The sequence below is a fragment of the Schistocerca americana genome, chromosome 7 (assembly GCF_021461395.2).
Source record: "Schistocerca americana isolate TAMUIC-IGC-003095 chromosome 7, iqSchAmer2.1, whole genome shotgun sequence".
NCBI classification, from domain to species: domain Eukaryota; kingdom Metazoa; phylum Arthropoda; class Insecta; order Orthoptera; family Acrididae; genus Schistocerca; species Schistocerca americana.
In genome coordinates, this window is record NC_060125.1 from 441647792 (window position 1) to 441664068 (window position 16277).

At 44.2% G+C, this 16277-nt stretch overlaps 1 protein-coding gene across 1 annotated transcript in view; it reads left to right on the forward strand.

Moving 5' to 3' along the window:
• Positions 1-16277, forward strand: part of LOC124622424 — a 74510-nt gene that overhangs the window by 27523 nt on the left and 30710 nt on the right. The window contains exon 5 of the mRNA XM_047148117.1: positions 13415-13583. Coding sequence (XP_047004073.1) covers positions 13415-13583 — 169 coding nt within the window. The remainder of the gene's footprint in view (positions 1-13414; positions 13584-16277) is intronic.

The following is a 16277-nucleotide window of genomic DNA, read 5'->3' on the forward strand; positions in this document are numbered from 1 at the left end:
AGTGTAAGTTCATGTCCACATACATACATAAATAAAATTAAATCAGTTTTGCAAAGGAATACTGGCAGCATTTCCAGTTCTAGCAACAAATCAGTGAGATCCTTGCATGATGATGTGAATGGTTGCTGGTTACAATGTCTGTTATACATTGTGTGTATATCCCCACACAATGTCATTCATGCATGCGTGCATGCATGCATGCCTGAAGGAACAGACATTTTCACTGAAACTTACAGCTGCGGTAGGCATATGAAGTGATTCTACATACTGTGACTGCATTAACATCAGCTGTTTGTGACACATGAGAATTTGTGCTGGACCAGAACTCGGACCCAGGTTTTCCGCTTATTGTGAGTGGTTGCCTTAACCACTTTGACTATCAAGCATGCCTCCAGAACTGATCCAAACTTCCCATTTATTATGTAGTCACAACCCTTATTCTTGCACAGTTTGTGATTCCCAAACAAGCAGGCAAATATGCATGCAGATCAGGACAATGTACTGGAAAGATACAGACACTGTATAAACACAGGCATTGAAACAATCAGAGGTGTATTCATGCCTTGATGGAATAATCCCCCTGCGGGTTCGGGGGTTAGAATAGGCCCGCGGTATTCCTGCCTGTCGTAAGAGGCGACTAAAAGGAGTCTCACACGTTTTGGCCTTAATGAGATGGTCCCCATTAGGGTTTGACCTCCATTTTTCCAAATTCCACAGAAGTACGAGCCTTTTGGGGAAGGAAACCTTACATGGTGTACCACTGGTCCTAAGTGCACTAAGACCTTGGCACTCAGCATTGCACTGGCATTGTAACCATACCCGCTATTCCTCAAATTGGGCCTCAACGCGTGATGGGTTGTCCAAGTTACGCCCATAGTGCGTCTCCATCTGCACCAGCGATCATGATGGACTTTCCATGGCACCAGAAATCCAGCACGGTAGCCAGCCCGTTGTGGTGGGGTCGTCATGTACCCTCTAGGTTGTAGCCCCCTGACAACACAGGGATCGTACTGCCGATACCTGAGCTGCACCCTCCCCACGTCGGCCAAGGAGTAGATGTCCGTCTCCTTGGGGCATCAGGACTCCCGGCAATGGTCATCCTGCCAGGTGGCCCTTGCTGCGGCTGGGTGGCGCCCGTGGGGAGAGCCCCTGGTCGGAGTGGGTGGTATCGGGGCGGACGTTTCGCAGATGAAACGTCAACATGTATCAGGTCGCTCTGCGGCCGAGTCTTTCAAAAGAAAAAGTACCGTTTCTAGTTCTGGTTCTCCTGCCCTTTCCCCCTTGGCCACTCCATGGGAGGAGGGACAGGCCCGCCGGCTTGGGGCGAAGTACTTCCCCCGCTATTTGGTCTGTTCCCGAACCGATGGGGGGATGTTCGCCACCTCCAAGCCCATGTTCTTTGTTCAGCACATTGAGGACGTCTTCGGGGAAATCGAGGCTCTCAGCAAGATGCGATCAGGGTCTGTTCTTCTCAAGACCACCTCCACCACACAGTCGGCGGCGCTCCAGGCGTGCGACCGCCTAGGGGACATCCCAGTATCCATTGTCCCACATCTGGCACTAAATAGGACGCAGGGGGTTATATTTCATCGTGACCTCCTGCTACAATCTGATGAGGAGCTCAGGGCCAACCTGGAGCGCCGAGGCGTGCATTTCGTCCGGCGAGTCCAGCGCGGCCCCAAAGACCGTCGCATTGACACCGGGGCCTTTATCCTTGCCTTCGAGGGGGACGTTCTCCCGGAGAAGGTAAAGGTGATGTGCTACCGGTGTGACGTGCGACCTTACGTCCCGCCTCCTATGCGCTGTTTTAGGTGTTTGCGCTTTGGGCACATGTCATCACGGTGTGAGGCTGAGCCCCTTTGTGGCGATTGTGGACGTCCTCTTCGTGAAGAACATACATGCACCCCACCACCTCGGTGCGTTAATTGTCCTGGCGTCCACTCGCCTAGATCCTCAGACTGCCCCGCCTATCAGAAGGAGAAGAAGATACAAGAAATCAAAACTTTGGATCGGCTCTCTTATTCTGAGGCCCAGAAGAAGTACGACCGCCTCCATCCCGTGTCATTGACCACTTCGTTCGCCTCAGTTGTGTCCACACCTTCCGCGGTATCCTCACCCCTCTCCTGTCCCCCCTCCGCCTCCTCCGCCCATCAGGGGGCTCTGCCTCTGCCTCCCAAATCCCTCCCTTCCAAATCCTCCTCCCCCGTGGCCCCCATCCCCTCTGCCCCAGGGGCCACCCTTCCTCCTCCTCCTCCTCCTCCTCCCCCCCACGCCACCTGAGAAGCGATCCTCTTCTCAGGCGTCCATCGGGGCAACGTTCCGGACCCCAGCTTCCGAGGTCCGGCGTTCCAAAACGGACCCCGCGCGTGAGGACCTTCTTCGGGTCCAGCCCACCATCCCTGTGCCTCCTCGGCCTTCAAAGAAGGCCTCCAAGAAGAAGTCTCTATCCCCCTCTCCACCCCGGCGCGTTTCATCTGACGCTCCATCCGTGAGTCGCTGCTCCCGGCCGTCCTCAGTTTCGCCGGGACGCTCTGCTGCCAGGCGCTCCGCCGGCTTTTCGTCTGCAAATGATGCGGCCCCTCCTACACAACCAGGGACAGCGGCCGTGGCTGGCGATGAGTCGATGGAACCGGATCCGCCTCCCGTCGGTTGTAGCGTTGTTCCCTCGCAACCTGGCCCTCCGCTGCCGTCGAGGTGACCGGCTCTTCCCTCGTCTCGTTCCCCCAACCTTTTGACTAGCGATGGCGTTGTTTCATTGGAACATAAGAGGTATTCGATCTAATCGGGAGGAATTACAACTGCTCCTCCGCCTGCACTGTCCGCTCGTCCTTGGTCTCCAGGAAACCAAGTTGCGCCCGACTGACCGTATTGCCTTTACCCACTATACCTCGGGGCGGTATGACCTCACCCCTGTGGACAGTATCCCAGCTCATGGTGGGGTCATGTTGCTCGTTCGGGACGATGTTTATTACCATCCCATCCCATTGACCACCCCACTCCAAGCAATAGCTGTCCGCATTACTCTTTCTGCTTTTACTTTTTCAGTTTGTACCATCTACACTCCACCGTCATCTGCTGTTAGTCGGGCTGACATGATGCACCTGATCGTTCAGCTTCCCCCGCCGTTCTTATTGTTTGGCGACTTCAATGCCCATCATCCCCTTTGGGGCTCTCCTGCATCCTGTCCAAGAGGCTCACTCTTGGCGGATGTCTTCAACCATCTCAATCTTGTCTGCCTCAATTCCGGCGCCCCAACTTTCCTCTCGGACTCTACTCATACCTACTCCCACTTGGACCTCTCGATCTGTTCTACCACTCTTGCCCGTCGGTTCGAGTGGTATGTCCTTTCGGACACCTATTCAAGCGACCACTTCCCCTGTGTCGTTCGTCTCCTGCACCACACCCCATCCCCACGTCTTTCGAGCTGGAACATACTGAAAGCTGACTGGGGACTTTACTCCTCCCTGGCGACCTTTCCGGACCACGATTTTCCCAGTTGTGACAGTCAGGTCGAATACCTCACGGCTGTTATAATCAATGCTGCCGAACGTTCCATTCCTCGTACTACTTCTTCTTCACGTCGCGTTTCCGTCCCCTGGTGGAACAAGGCTTGTAGGGACGCTATCCGTGCTCGACGACGTGCTTTACGCACCTTCCGCCGCCATCCTACGTTGGCGAATTGTATTGAGTACAAACGACTCTGAGCGCAATGCCGTAGAGTCATCAAAGACAGCAAAAAAGCTTGTTGGGCCTCTTTCACCAGCTCCTTTAACAGTTTTACTCCCTCTTCTGTCGTATGGGGTAGCCTGCGCCGGCTGTTGGGCATTAAGGCCCACTCCTCAGTACCTGGCCTGACCTCAGGTAATGAGGTCCTTGTTGATCCTGTGGCTGTCTCCAACGCCTTTGGCCGCTTTTTCGCGGAGGTTTCAAGCTCCGCCCATTACCATCCTGCCTTCCTTCCCAGGAAAGAGGCAGACGAGGCTCGGCGACCTTCCTTCCACTCGCTGAATCTGGAAACTTATAATGCCCCCTTTACTATGCGGGAACTCGAACGTGCTCTTGCACTGTCCCGGTCCTCTGCTCCGGGGCCAGATGCCATTCACGTTCAGATGCTGGCACACCTTTCTCCGGCGGGCAAAAGCTTCCTTCTTCGTACCTACAACCACGTCTGGACCGAAGGTCACGTCCGCATGCGTTGGCGTGATGCCGTTGTTGTTCCTATACCCAAACCCGGGAAGGATAGACACCTTCCTTCTAGTTACCGCCCCATTTCTCTTACAAGCTGTGTCTGTAAGGTGATGGAGCGCATGGTTAATGCTCGGTTAGTCTGGATTCTTGAATCTCGACGACTACTTACTAATGTCCAATGCGGCTTTCGTCGCCGCCGCTCCGCTGTTGACCACCTTGTGACCTTGTCGACATTCATCATGAACAACTTTTTGCGAAGGCGCCAAACGGTAGCCGTGTTCTTCGACTTGGAGAAGGCTTATGATACCTGTTGGAGAGGAGGTATCCTCCGCACTATGCACAGGTGGGGCCTACGCGGTCGCCTGCCCCTTTTTATTGATTCCTTTTTAACAGATCGAAAGTTTAGGGTACGTGTGGGTTCCGTATTGTCCGACGTCTTCCTCCAGGAGAACGGAGTGCCTCAAGGCTCCGTCTTGAGTGTAGCCCTTTTTGCCATCGCGATCAATCCAATTATGGATTGCATTCCACCTAATGTCTCGGGCTCTCTCTTCGTCGATGACTTCGCGATCTACTGCAGTGCCCAGAGAACATGCCTCCTGGAGCGCTGCCTTCAGCGTTGTCTAGACAGCCTCTACTCATGGAGCGTGGCAAATGGGTTCCGGTTCTCTGAAGAGAAGACGGTTTGTATCAACTTTTGGCGATATAAAGCGTTCCTTCCGCCATCCTTACATCTCGGTCCCGTTGTTCTCCCATTCGTGGACACAACTAAGTTTCTAGGGCTCACGTTGGACAGGAAACTGTGTTGGTCTCCACATGTCTCTTATTTGGCAGCCCGTTGTACACGTTCCCTTAATATCCTCAGAGTTCTTAGCGGTTCATCTTGGGGAACGGATCGCACTGTCCTGCTTCGCTTGTATCGGTCCATAGTCCGATCGAAGCTGGATTATGGGAGCTTCGTCTACTCGTCCGCTCGGCCATCCCTCTTATGCCGGCTCAACTCCATCCACCATCGGGGGATACGTCTTGCGACCGGAGCCTTCTATACTAGTTCTGTCGAGAGTCTTTATGCTGAAGCTGCCGAGTTACCATCGACATACCGGCGCGACGTACTGCTGTGTCGGTATGCCTGCCGGCTGTTGTCTATGCCCGACCACCCCTCTTACGAGTCCTTCTTCGCCGATTCTCTCGACCGTCAGTACGGGTTGTATGTGTCTGCCCTGCTGCCCCCCGGAGTCCGCTTCCGTCGCCTGCTTCAACAATTGGATTTTGCCCTCCCTACCACCTTCAGAGAGGGTGAGAGCCCGACACCACCTTGGCTCCAGGCTCCGGTCCCTATTTATCTCGACCTCAGTTCACTCCCGAAGGAGGGTACTCCGGCTGCAGTGTATTGCTCACGGTTTGTCGAACTTCGTGCTCGACTTGCCGGTCACACCTTTATTTACACCGATGGCTCCAAAACTGACGACGGTGTCGGCTGTGCCTTTGTTGTCGGGGCCGCCACCTTTAAATACCGGCTCCTCGACCAATGTTCCAGCTTTACGGCCGAGCTTTTTGCTCTCCATCAGGCCGTTCATTATGCCCGCCGCCACCGCCATTCATCGTATGTACTATGCTCTGACTCACTCAGTGCTCTTCAGAGCCTTGGAGCTCCCTATCCGGTCCATCCCTTGATTCAACGGATACAGCAGTCCCTCCATTCTTTCGCTGATAATGGTGGTTCTGTCAGCTTTCTGTGGGTTCCCGGACATATAGGAGTGCCTGGGAATGAGGCTGCGGATGCTGCAGCCAAGGCTGCAGTCCTCCTGCCTCGGCCAGCCGCCCATTGTGTCCCGTCATCTGACGTTCGTGGGGATGTATGTAAGAGGCTTGTGTCATTGTGGTGGGATGCTTGGTCATCCCTCCAAGGAAACAAGCTCCGGGCAGTTAAACCGCTCCCAACTGCTTGGATAACATCCTCCCGATCATCCCGGCGCGAGGAGGTCCTTCTGACCAGGTTGCGGATTGGGCATTGCCGGTTTAGCCACCGCTACCTGCTCTCCGGTGACCCAGCCCCGCAGTGCCCTTGTGGTCAGGAATTAACAGTGCGCCATGTTTTATTGTCGTGTCCCCGTTTTAGTCAATTTCGTGTTATCCTGTCCCTGCCATCTACTTTGCCGGATGTTTTAGCTGATGACGCTCGAGCAGCTGCTTGTATTCTGCGTTTTATAACTTTAACTGGCTTGTCCAAAGACATTTAACCTTTTTACTTATTTTATCCGCATCTTAGTCAGGTCCTTCTGATGTACCCCATCCCCTTGAGTTTTAGCAGATTCCATGTGCTCTAACACCAGTGACTGGGCGCTAATGACCTCAGCAGTTGAGCGCCCTTAAACCCTATCAAAAAAAAAAAAAAAAAAAATTGATGGAATAAAATGATGATATATTATTTATCTCCCTGTGCAGGAATCGTGAATTGAGTGAGCATAAGGGTTGTGACTACATGCGATATGAAATTTTGGATTGGTCGTGGAGGCATGCTCAGATAGCCTAAGTTATTAAGATGACTGCTCATGGTAAGTGGGAAATCAAGTTTAGACTCCTGGTCCAGTGCAAATTTTTTTGTGCTGAAAACAGATGACATCAATGCATAGTTTCAGTATGCGAAACTATTTCGGATATGAATGGTTCACCTAAGCTTCACATTATTTTAATGGACCCCCAGCATGCTGTCTTCAGCTGATGACGATGACTGTTGGAAGATTGTGCCAGTACTAACTACAGTAGCTAAAAGCACGACCTGCTGCTACCAAGTGGTAGTCTTTAGTATTGACACCTGTATAAAAGCTTTTTCTACTGAAAGATCATCAAGTGGGATGCTAAATTGAAAGTGTATACTAGTGGGGAATCTTACTCATCCTATTCCATTATCCTTGGCAGTCAGTTTTAGCTCAGCCAGTGTCTGTGTAAATTTAATTCTTAGATTTGTGGCAAACTGATATTTCCTCCTTCTTCTTCTTCTTCTTCTTCTTCTGTTGTTGTTGTTGTTGTTGTTGCTGCTGTTGCTGCTGCTGCTGCTGCTGCTTAAATATGAGGACACTTTTGATGCAGCTCACCCTGCTAGTCTATTCTGTGCTAATCTCTTCAGCTTTGCACAATAAGTTAAACCTGTAAAATTAAGACCGACATGATGATCACTACTTAACTTAGTATTACCAGTAGACGTATGTTTAAGTATAAAGCACAATCCTAGCCTTCAGAACTATTAGTCTCTTTCTTTAGGAGGAGAGGGGGATTGGTTGTGGATGGTTAGGATGAGAGGGACCCAACTTTAGTGAGGACAATTGTCTTGAGCAGTTAGACAGCCCACACGGAATTGAAATACTGTAGACCTTGTAACTAAGGCCTGACCTTTATGACCGTGTCTGTCAGATTAGAGACAAGGATTAGTGATTGTGTCATCATACTGACAATGATTATTACCATTAATAAATCCACCAAGAAGGCCAGGAGAGTATTTTTGCTACAAAGAGCAGATAAACAGTTGTTAGCATCTCACATACACAATGCATGGACATCATTTAGTTCCAGTATGATGGACTTAGAGGAATTATGGGCAAAGTTTAAATGCATTGTAATTCATGCTCTGGAGAAGTATGCATTGAGCACCAAGTGGGTTAAGGATGAGAAAGACCCACACTAGTTGAATAACAAAATTCGAGAAATGCCGAGGAAGCAAAGATTGTTGTAGGTTGTAGTCTCGGTTCAAAAGAGAACTTGCAGATGATGATAGTTAAAAGATAATAGATTCATGTGTTTGCAAAAAGATCGCAGTATGAAGTGTACAACTATCACCACTGTCATACTTCAGAAAAAGATCTTGTCAAGAACCCAATAAAATTCTGTTCTCGCATAAAATTGCGCATGTCTGCCTGTGTCTGTATATGTGCGGATGAGTGTGTGTGTGTGGGGGGGGGGGGGGGGGGGGGGCGCGTATACCTGTCCTTTTTTTTCCCCCTAAGGTAAGTCTTCCCACTCCCGGGATTGGAATGACTCCTCACCCTCCCCTATAAAACCCACATCCTTTCGTCTTTCCCTCTCCTTCCCATTTTCCTGCTGAAGCAACCTTGGGTTGCAAAAGCTTGAAATTTGTGTGCGTGTTTGTGTGTTTTTTTTATTGTGTCTATCTACCAGCACTCTCTCGTTTGGTAAGTCACAGCATCTTTGTTTTTTATAGTTAGTTTTAGCACCTTTCATGGCAACAGTTCTGTTACTCGGCACATCAAATGTCAGAGGAGTTGCATGAATATTCGCTATTTGGCTTAGTTCCACACTGGTTTTCTTTCGATGTCGAATAATAAGATAATATTTTCTCTTCATCCCCTTGTGGCATTTTGTGAGATATTTTGGTTGTTGGTTCACATGCTAGATGCATGATGCTTCATAAATCTGTTGCACCAACCAACACTACCCGTAAAGTCTGTTAAGTTCCACTCTAGCGCTACCTTATGAGTGTGTATTTGAGTCATTTTTGTATTAATTCCAGTGTTATTTTGAGAGTGTCCTTTAATACATTTCAATACGTCCTTTTGCATTCAGTCCTCTATTTGCACATGTAGTCTTCCTAATTTTTTTTTTCAGCTCTTTACTAACCTGCAAATCATGAATTGTTTTTTTTTCTGTTGGTGGAGGGCTGAAATGCTGCCCAGCTGCTCTGTTTCCATTGTCTTCTGTGTATGCTATTACTTTCAATTTATAGCCTGCTTCATTTGAATACATGTTATTTTTTCCATTATGAAACTTACTACTAATAACAATATTGTAGTGTTACTGATAACACAGACCACTTTCAGTTCAAGTTGTTGATTGCAATGATGCATCATAGGCTGGACAGTGTTATGGGTTTGTGATGGTAGGGCAGGAGTTGAACAGTGTTAGCAAGCTAGTGAATCCCTGCAACTTATGTTTGTCACATTGGTGCACTGCTGCTGCCACCAGTTGAATCCAGTATTGCCGGATATAGGTAAGTTTCCCACAGCATGGAATATGACCATTTTTAAGGCTGATAGGAATTTTAAATCAAACCTTGGACATTTTTATATTACTTTTAAGTATAAGATGCACCTGAATTTTGGAGGCAATTTTTCAAAGAAAAAAGTGTCTTACAGTCCGTAAAATGTGGTAGTTTATAGTATCCATTACAATTTAAAATTGTCATTATGTGACTGAGCCCTTCTTGTCGATTGTTCTGCTCTCAAATGGTTAAAATTGTGTGTGAATGTTTTCATTATTATGCTGCATTGAGATAGACGCTGACAGTTGAATGCCAGAAGGTACACAATCATATCAATAGTATACAACTGTTATGTATTGTGGAATTGAGTACTAAATGTCATGAGAGGCTTACCCATCAGTATAAAACAAGGTGGGGAGTATAGTGTTGTAAATAGAGCAGTAACAGCAGAATGGGTGGATCATGAAAGCACAGTGACTTTGAATGTAAACCAGTCACTGGATGTCACCTGAGTAACAAATCCGTCAGGGATATTTCAGTCCTATTAAAGCTGCCCAAGTCAGCTGTTGGTGATGAGTGTTGATGTGGAGTGGAAACGTGGAGGAATAGCTACATCTAAATAAAGACCATGCAGATGTCGTGTACTGTGGACAGGGACTGTCAAGCATTGTGGCGGATGGCTGTAAGAAAGAGCATGAAATCCGAAGAAGGAATCATTTGTGAGTTCCAAAATGTTAACAGCAGTCCAGCTAGCACCATGACTGTTTGTAGGGAGTTGAATAGAAAGGGGTACAACGATAGAGCAGCTCCTCAGGGAAATGCCTTGGAGATGAGGCAGTGTTCTGTGGACAAGAACAGTCCTAAAATAGACTGGGCTGCTCAAAGTCCCAACCAAAGCCCAGTGGAACACCTTTGAGATGAATTAGAACATTGGCTTTCCTCCAGACCCTACCCTCTCTGGTTTCAAGTCTTGAGAAAGAATGGACTACCACTCCTCCACAGACATTGACACCTCATTGAAAGTGTCCGTAACATAGTTGAAGCCCATCAGTGCTATTAATGAACAGGTAAATAACTCTTCTTGCACAAACAACTAATCATAGATACATTTTCAGTATTGGAAGAGGGCATAATGCCGCTTTGGAACACCATATCTCAATTTAAACAATGGAAAATCCAGGATAGTGTGTGAGAATGTTGTGAAAAAGATAGTTGCTACTCACCATAAAGGGAGATGCTGAGTAGCAGTCGCATGTAGGCACAACAAGAAGACTGTCAGAAAGTAAGCTTTCGGCCAACAAGGCCTTCATGATGCTTGTAGTATCATTGTTGAGTGATTGTAGAAGGATACAAGATGGTGTGGACAGAATACCTATTTGGTGTGATGAATGGCAGTTTACTGTAAATATAGAAAAATGTGTGTTAAAGCAGATGAGTAGGAAAAACAATCATGAAATGTTGGAATACAGTGTTAGTGATGTGCTGTTTGGTACAGTAAAGTTTGTTGGATATGTAGGTGTGAGGCTGTAAGCAAAATGAAATGGAACAAGCTCATAAGTGGGAATAGGGAAGGTGAATTGGTAGACCTCAGTTTATTGGGAGAATTTTAGGAAAGTGTAGCTCATTTATAATGGAGACTGCATAGAGAACACTTGTACAACCCATTTTTTGGTACTGCTGGTGTGTTTGGGATTCCCAGCAGGCTGGATTCAGGGAAGGTGTCAAAGCAATTCAGAGGCATGCTAGAGAATAGGCATTTGCAGCAAACTCTACAATTATTCTACTGCTGTCAACATACATTTCGCACAAGGACAGTGAAGACAAGACAAGATAAGAGAAATTAAGTCTCGTATGGAGGCATTTAGACAATCTTTCCCTCCTCTCACTCCTTATGTGAGTGAAACAAAGAATGGAATTACTAGTAGTGGTACAAGGTATGCTCCACCATATACCATATAATGGCTTGCGTTCTATGTATTTAGGTGTAGATATTTTTCAAAAAAGATCATTGAGTGTACCATATTAGTAGCAGTGTGTTGATGATTAACACTTCACTATCCGCTTGTATCGTACAAATGTATTCGCTTGGCGCCGGCTGCACTAGTTCGGATTACTTGGCTTGTCGCCAGCTGTTCTTGAAATTATTGGGAGATTATAAATTGTTAAGTTTTACTAATATCGTCATTAGTTTTCATAAGTTCAAAACCCTGTTCTCCTACTTTCATAAAATTTCGAAGATATACATACGTAAATAAATAAAAAATTTGTTTGTTTCATATATTTGTTTATTTCCATTGTCTTTGGTACTTGCTACTTATCTTTCGTATGATATGCAGCAAAACAATCTCTAAGATGTAACGCAACTCCACAAGACTTGCACATTAAGTTTATTGTTCTCCTTTTTTTGTTTTTGGAAAATACATGGCAGTTCCTTTGTTTTCGTTCATTCGTTTCGGAAATAAGTATTAGCTGGTGTCTCTTCATATAACCGGACAGTCTGTCAACCAGATCATGATGAGACGTACGCAGTGTGGTGGCAACCCCCAAGTTTTGCTCAGAGGCAGGTACATGGTCTTTTATCCACAAATCGGACACTTTCAATAAAAAATTGTGAAACCTGAGACTCTTATCTGTATTGAAATATTACCATGTACGGAACACATTAAATAATACGCAATTAAAGAGGTACATGCAAACCTTTTTTGACTATTTTATAGTTTTTCTGTATATAGGGTAATAACTCAAATATTGGTCTGCCTGATCCATTCCTTTCATGTATTTGTTGTAGTCTAATACACTTTCAGTTTTTTTTGTGTAATTGGTTTTTCTACATTTTCTTTGAGTGTCAGTCAAAGTGGCATTATGTCTTGTAGAGCATTGACTTTTGGGTGCTTTAATTTTTCTGGAAATCCTATATTTTGCTGTATCATTCCACAAACTTGAATTTTCTTTTCAAGTAACTTCTCTGCAAGTTCTACATTGTTCTAATAATTATCCATGTAGAGGTCATGTCACTTTCCATAAGAAGGTGTCAATAGTTCCATCACTGTTTTTGCTAAAGACTGTCCAGCACCGCTATATATCTTGAATGAGGAAATGTATCCTGTACTCAAATCACACAGCATCCGAATGAGTATGTCATATTTCGTAATTTTCTAAGGATTGTAAACTTTAAAATTTAACGGTCCATGCCACAGTATCATTCCTTCATCAACCGAGATGTTTTTACTTGGATTAAAGGTTTCTTTAAACTTTTTGGAAAAATAATAAATTACGAATTGCACTTTGAAAAGCCGGTCGGCATTATCTGAATTATTGTTGTTGTCGGAAAAATGTAAAAATGATAATATTTGTCTGAATCCGTTGGAGGACATCATTTTGCGAAATATCGGTGTCTCTATCAACAGATTCATTGACCAATAATCATCGATCATTGCTTTTTTTACAATTCCCATAAGAATAGCAAGCCCAAACCATTTTTTAAGTTCGGGTCCTGTAACGTCAACAAATTTGGCATTTTTAAAATCTAGTTTCCTTCTATTGCAATTTTGACTATAGTACTTGTTGGTTTCATTGCTAATACATTCAAATACATTGTTCTCAATATACAATTCTACAATATCCTCGGCACTCTGTGTATCTTTGGGAAATATGTTTGGACCGGGAGATCCTTCAAATTTATTGTTGGTCCTCAGTAAATCAAAGTCTGACCACTGTGCATTGTCGTCTCCTTTTGATTCATCCGAATCAGTTGGCAACCTTAGCATTCGCCGAATTCTTCTTGGATGTATTTCACTATCTTCTGATCATTCTGCTTCACTTTCATTTTTTTTATATTCAGACGTCCACACATTCATCGTAAATAATCATATCGTCTCTTTCGTCTGACATGATGAAAGGGCACGCACTTGTTGACATGTGTAACTTATTGTTACCGAAACAAAAGACCAACAGAACGCAAAAGATACTAAAGTGCCGTCACCGGCCACTGATCGATACTATGCACATGACACCACTGTGGTGTCGCTGGATGGCATAATGTTAATCTTCAATCCTGCGAACTAGATAAACACATAATTGATGAAGTTAGTATTCTAGGTCTAGCAAGTTGTTATTAATATACACTGTGCAAAATCTGTTCTTCAAACATATCTCCAAGTAGTTATTTCAATTGAGTAGTTTCTGTTTTACTAGTGACAAAGAACCATTCTAATAAATACTTTCTTCCTCATACAGTTATAAAGAGTGTGAAGAAGAAAAATAAACTCCTTCAGCAGAAACTGGATACACCAGACAGTCTGAGAAATTTCTTAACAGATGGAAGTGCAGAGAACAGCCCAGCATTTTATTTGTCACTTACAAATAAATTGCAGACTGAGGAGAAGAAGAAAATTGTTGCAGAAAGGTAAACCTTTGTGACTTTCTGTAACCATAGTTCTTACCACATTGCTCGACTTATTGTCATTTGTCGTTTTATTTCATATAGTATTTTCCATTATCATAGGATTTATCAAACAAATGAAGATAAATGGTCTGTAATGAAATAACAAGGGTGTTCTATTAATGGTGTGCTTCAGAGTGTTCTGTTGAGTTGGTTTCCATTTTATACACACTAATACAAATCCAATTGTTTTCTAACGATGCACAGTTGACTGTGCTCAACTATCACTTTCTAAAAGTGATATGAAATGAAGCATTGCTGTGAATAAACCAAAAATTACATGCGATAAACACCTTTTCTAGTAATTGGCAAGATACTGTGTACGTGTCTCACAGCTGGTAATTACAGTTGTTAGCCATGGTGTAGTATTCTCCCAATTCAGCATCTTGTCCTATTTTTAACAGATTTGAATTGTCATTATTTGTGGTCAGTTTTGTTGGGAATTCAGGAGGACTGTGTAAGTTATCTCCAGTCAGAAAGATTTTCAATAATTAGTTATAAAATATTTGTTACATATGAAGAAATACTCAACTTAAATTGATGATGCTGCTGCTGCTGCTGCTGCTGCTGCTTCTTCATTGTGAAATGCGTAGTACAATTGGACATTTGAAATTATTACACTATTATTTTCATGTGTGTGGCACTGTTTTCTAGCTTAACTCTCAATAATGGCTTAAAAAGCTGAAACTAGTTTTGGAGTGAAGTAGTAGTGTAAACAAATACAGCCTAAGTGGAAAAAACCCTCATTTATTAAATAAATTTATGCTTGTGGTGCTTGCTATGAAGAATTTGCAGCATGCCCATGGCATACCAAGAAGCATATGCTCACCTTCCATTTTATGGCCAGAAGATGAGAGAAGAGTATATGTCTTCTGAAAAATCGTAAACTCTGTTTAAAGTAATGCAACAACAAAAACAAAGAAAATTTATTGTTTTGATATGCCATGAAATATTCATTTCCAATAGTGAGGCATGGTATTGTTGTGATAATATGGGATATTGTACTACCTTTGTAATTTTTGGCAATGCATTATCACTTAGCAGCATGGTACTGAGATAAGTGCCACAAGTATTAGTTCTAATTTGTTCTGACATTTATACACAAACAGTTAGCCCATTTGTGAGCTATGGCTTGCAGCAAGTAATGTTAGGGGTAGGTCAAAAGACTATATCATTTTTGCAAGAAGAACCCATTAAGTTCTGTTCTTGCTTATTGTTGCCTGAAGACTGGTTTGATGAGCCACATAGTCTACCTTACGCAAGCCTCTTCGTCTAACTAATTACTGCATCTACATCTATATCTACATTCTGCAAGCCATTTCATGATGTTTGGCGGAGGCTGCTTCATGTGCCAGTCACTTCTACCTTTTTCGCTTTCAGTTGCAAATGGTTTGCAGGAAGAAAGATTAATCTTAAAGGTCTTTTCACAAGATAAATGTACACTTTTGGAAACTTAACAGTAAACTAGATGCTGATGCAGAATGGCAAGCTATACCCATTTGAACCTGCTTACCATATTCGTGCCTATGTCTCCCTTGCTGCAATTTTTACCCTGCATGCTACACGCCTTTACCAAATTGGCAGTTCCTTCATGCCTCAGGAAGTCACCTGTCAAGATGTGCCCTAAAAGTTCTGTTTTCCCTAATTTGTTTAAGTGCAACTTCATTAGTTATTTGACCTGACTATCTAATCTTCAGCATTCTTCTGTAGAACATTTCAAAATATACTATTCCCTCCTCCTCTAAATTGCTTATTGCTGACTTTTCATTTATGTACAAGGCTACACCCTAGACTTATACTTTCAGAAAGATCTTATTAATACTTAAATTTATATTAAATGTTAACAAGCTGCTCTTTTTTAGAAATTCCTTTCTTGCTATTGCCAGTCTGCATTTTATATCTTCTATATTTCCGTCCTTTATCAGTTACTTTGCTGCCCAAATAGAAACTTATCTACTACTTTGTGTCATTACTTCAGTGTCACCCGATTTAATTGACTACATTACATTGCCCTTCTTTTACTGTTGTTGATATTCAGCTTGCAATCTCTTTTCAAAGAAACTGTCCTTTTTGCTCAACTATTCTTCAAAGTCCTTTGCCATCTTAGATAATTATAATACCTATAGCCTATAGGTCCTATAGGCTATAGGACCTGACATAATTTGGTGAAGGAGACATAGTGATTTCTGTTACTCTTCAGACAAAAAGACTCACAATGAAGGAATTATCTGAATGGGATGGAAATTGGTAGATGTGATGTACATGTACAAACACACACATGAGCACGATTTCAGAAAATTGGATGGTCATTTCAAGAGAGAGAACTTGACAAATTAAGCAGGTCAACATATGCAGGCAGTTGTTTGGCTTGACACTGATTGATAGAGGTGCAGAATGTCCTCCTGAGGGATATTTTGTCCAACTGGCAAATCAGAGCATGAAAATCTCTGGCTGGTTGGACTACGCCTATAATGCTCAACATTCTCAGTTGGGGGAAATCTGGCAACCTTGCTAGCCATGTAGTGTTTGGCAAGCACAAAGACAAGCAGTAGAAACTCTCATTATGTTCAGGCAGGCATTATCTTGCTGAAATGTAAGCCCAAGATGGCTTGCTATAAAGGGCAACAAAATGGGGCGTGAATATTGTTGCCTTACCAC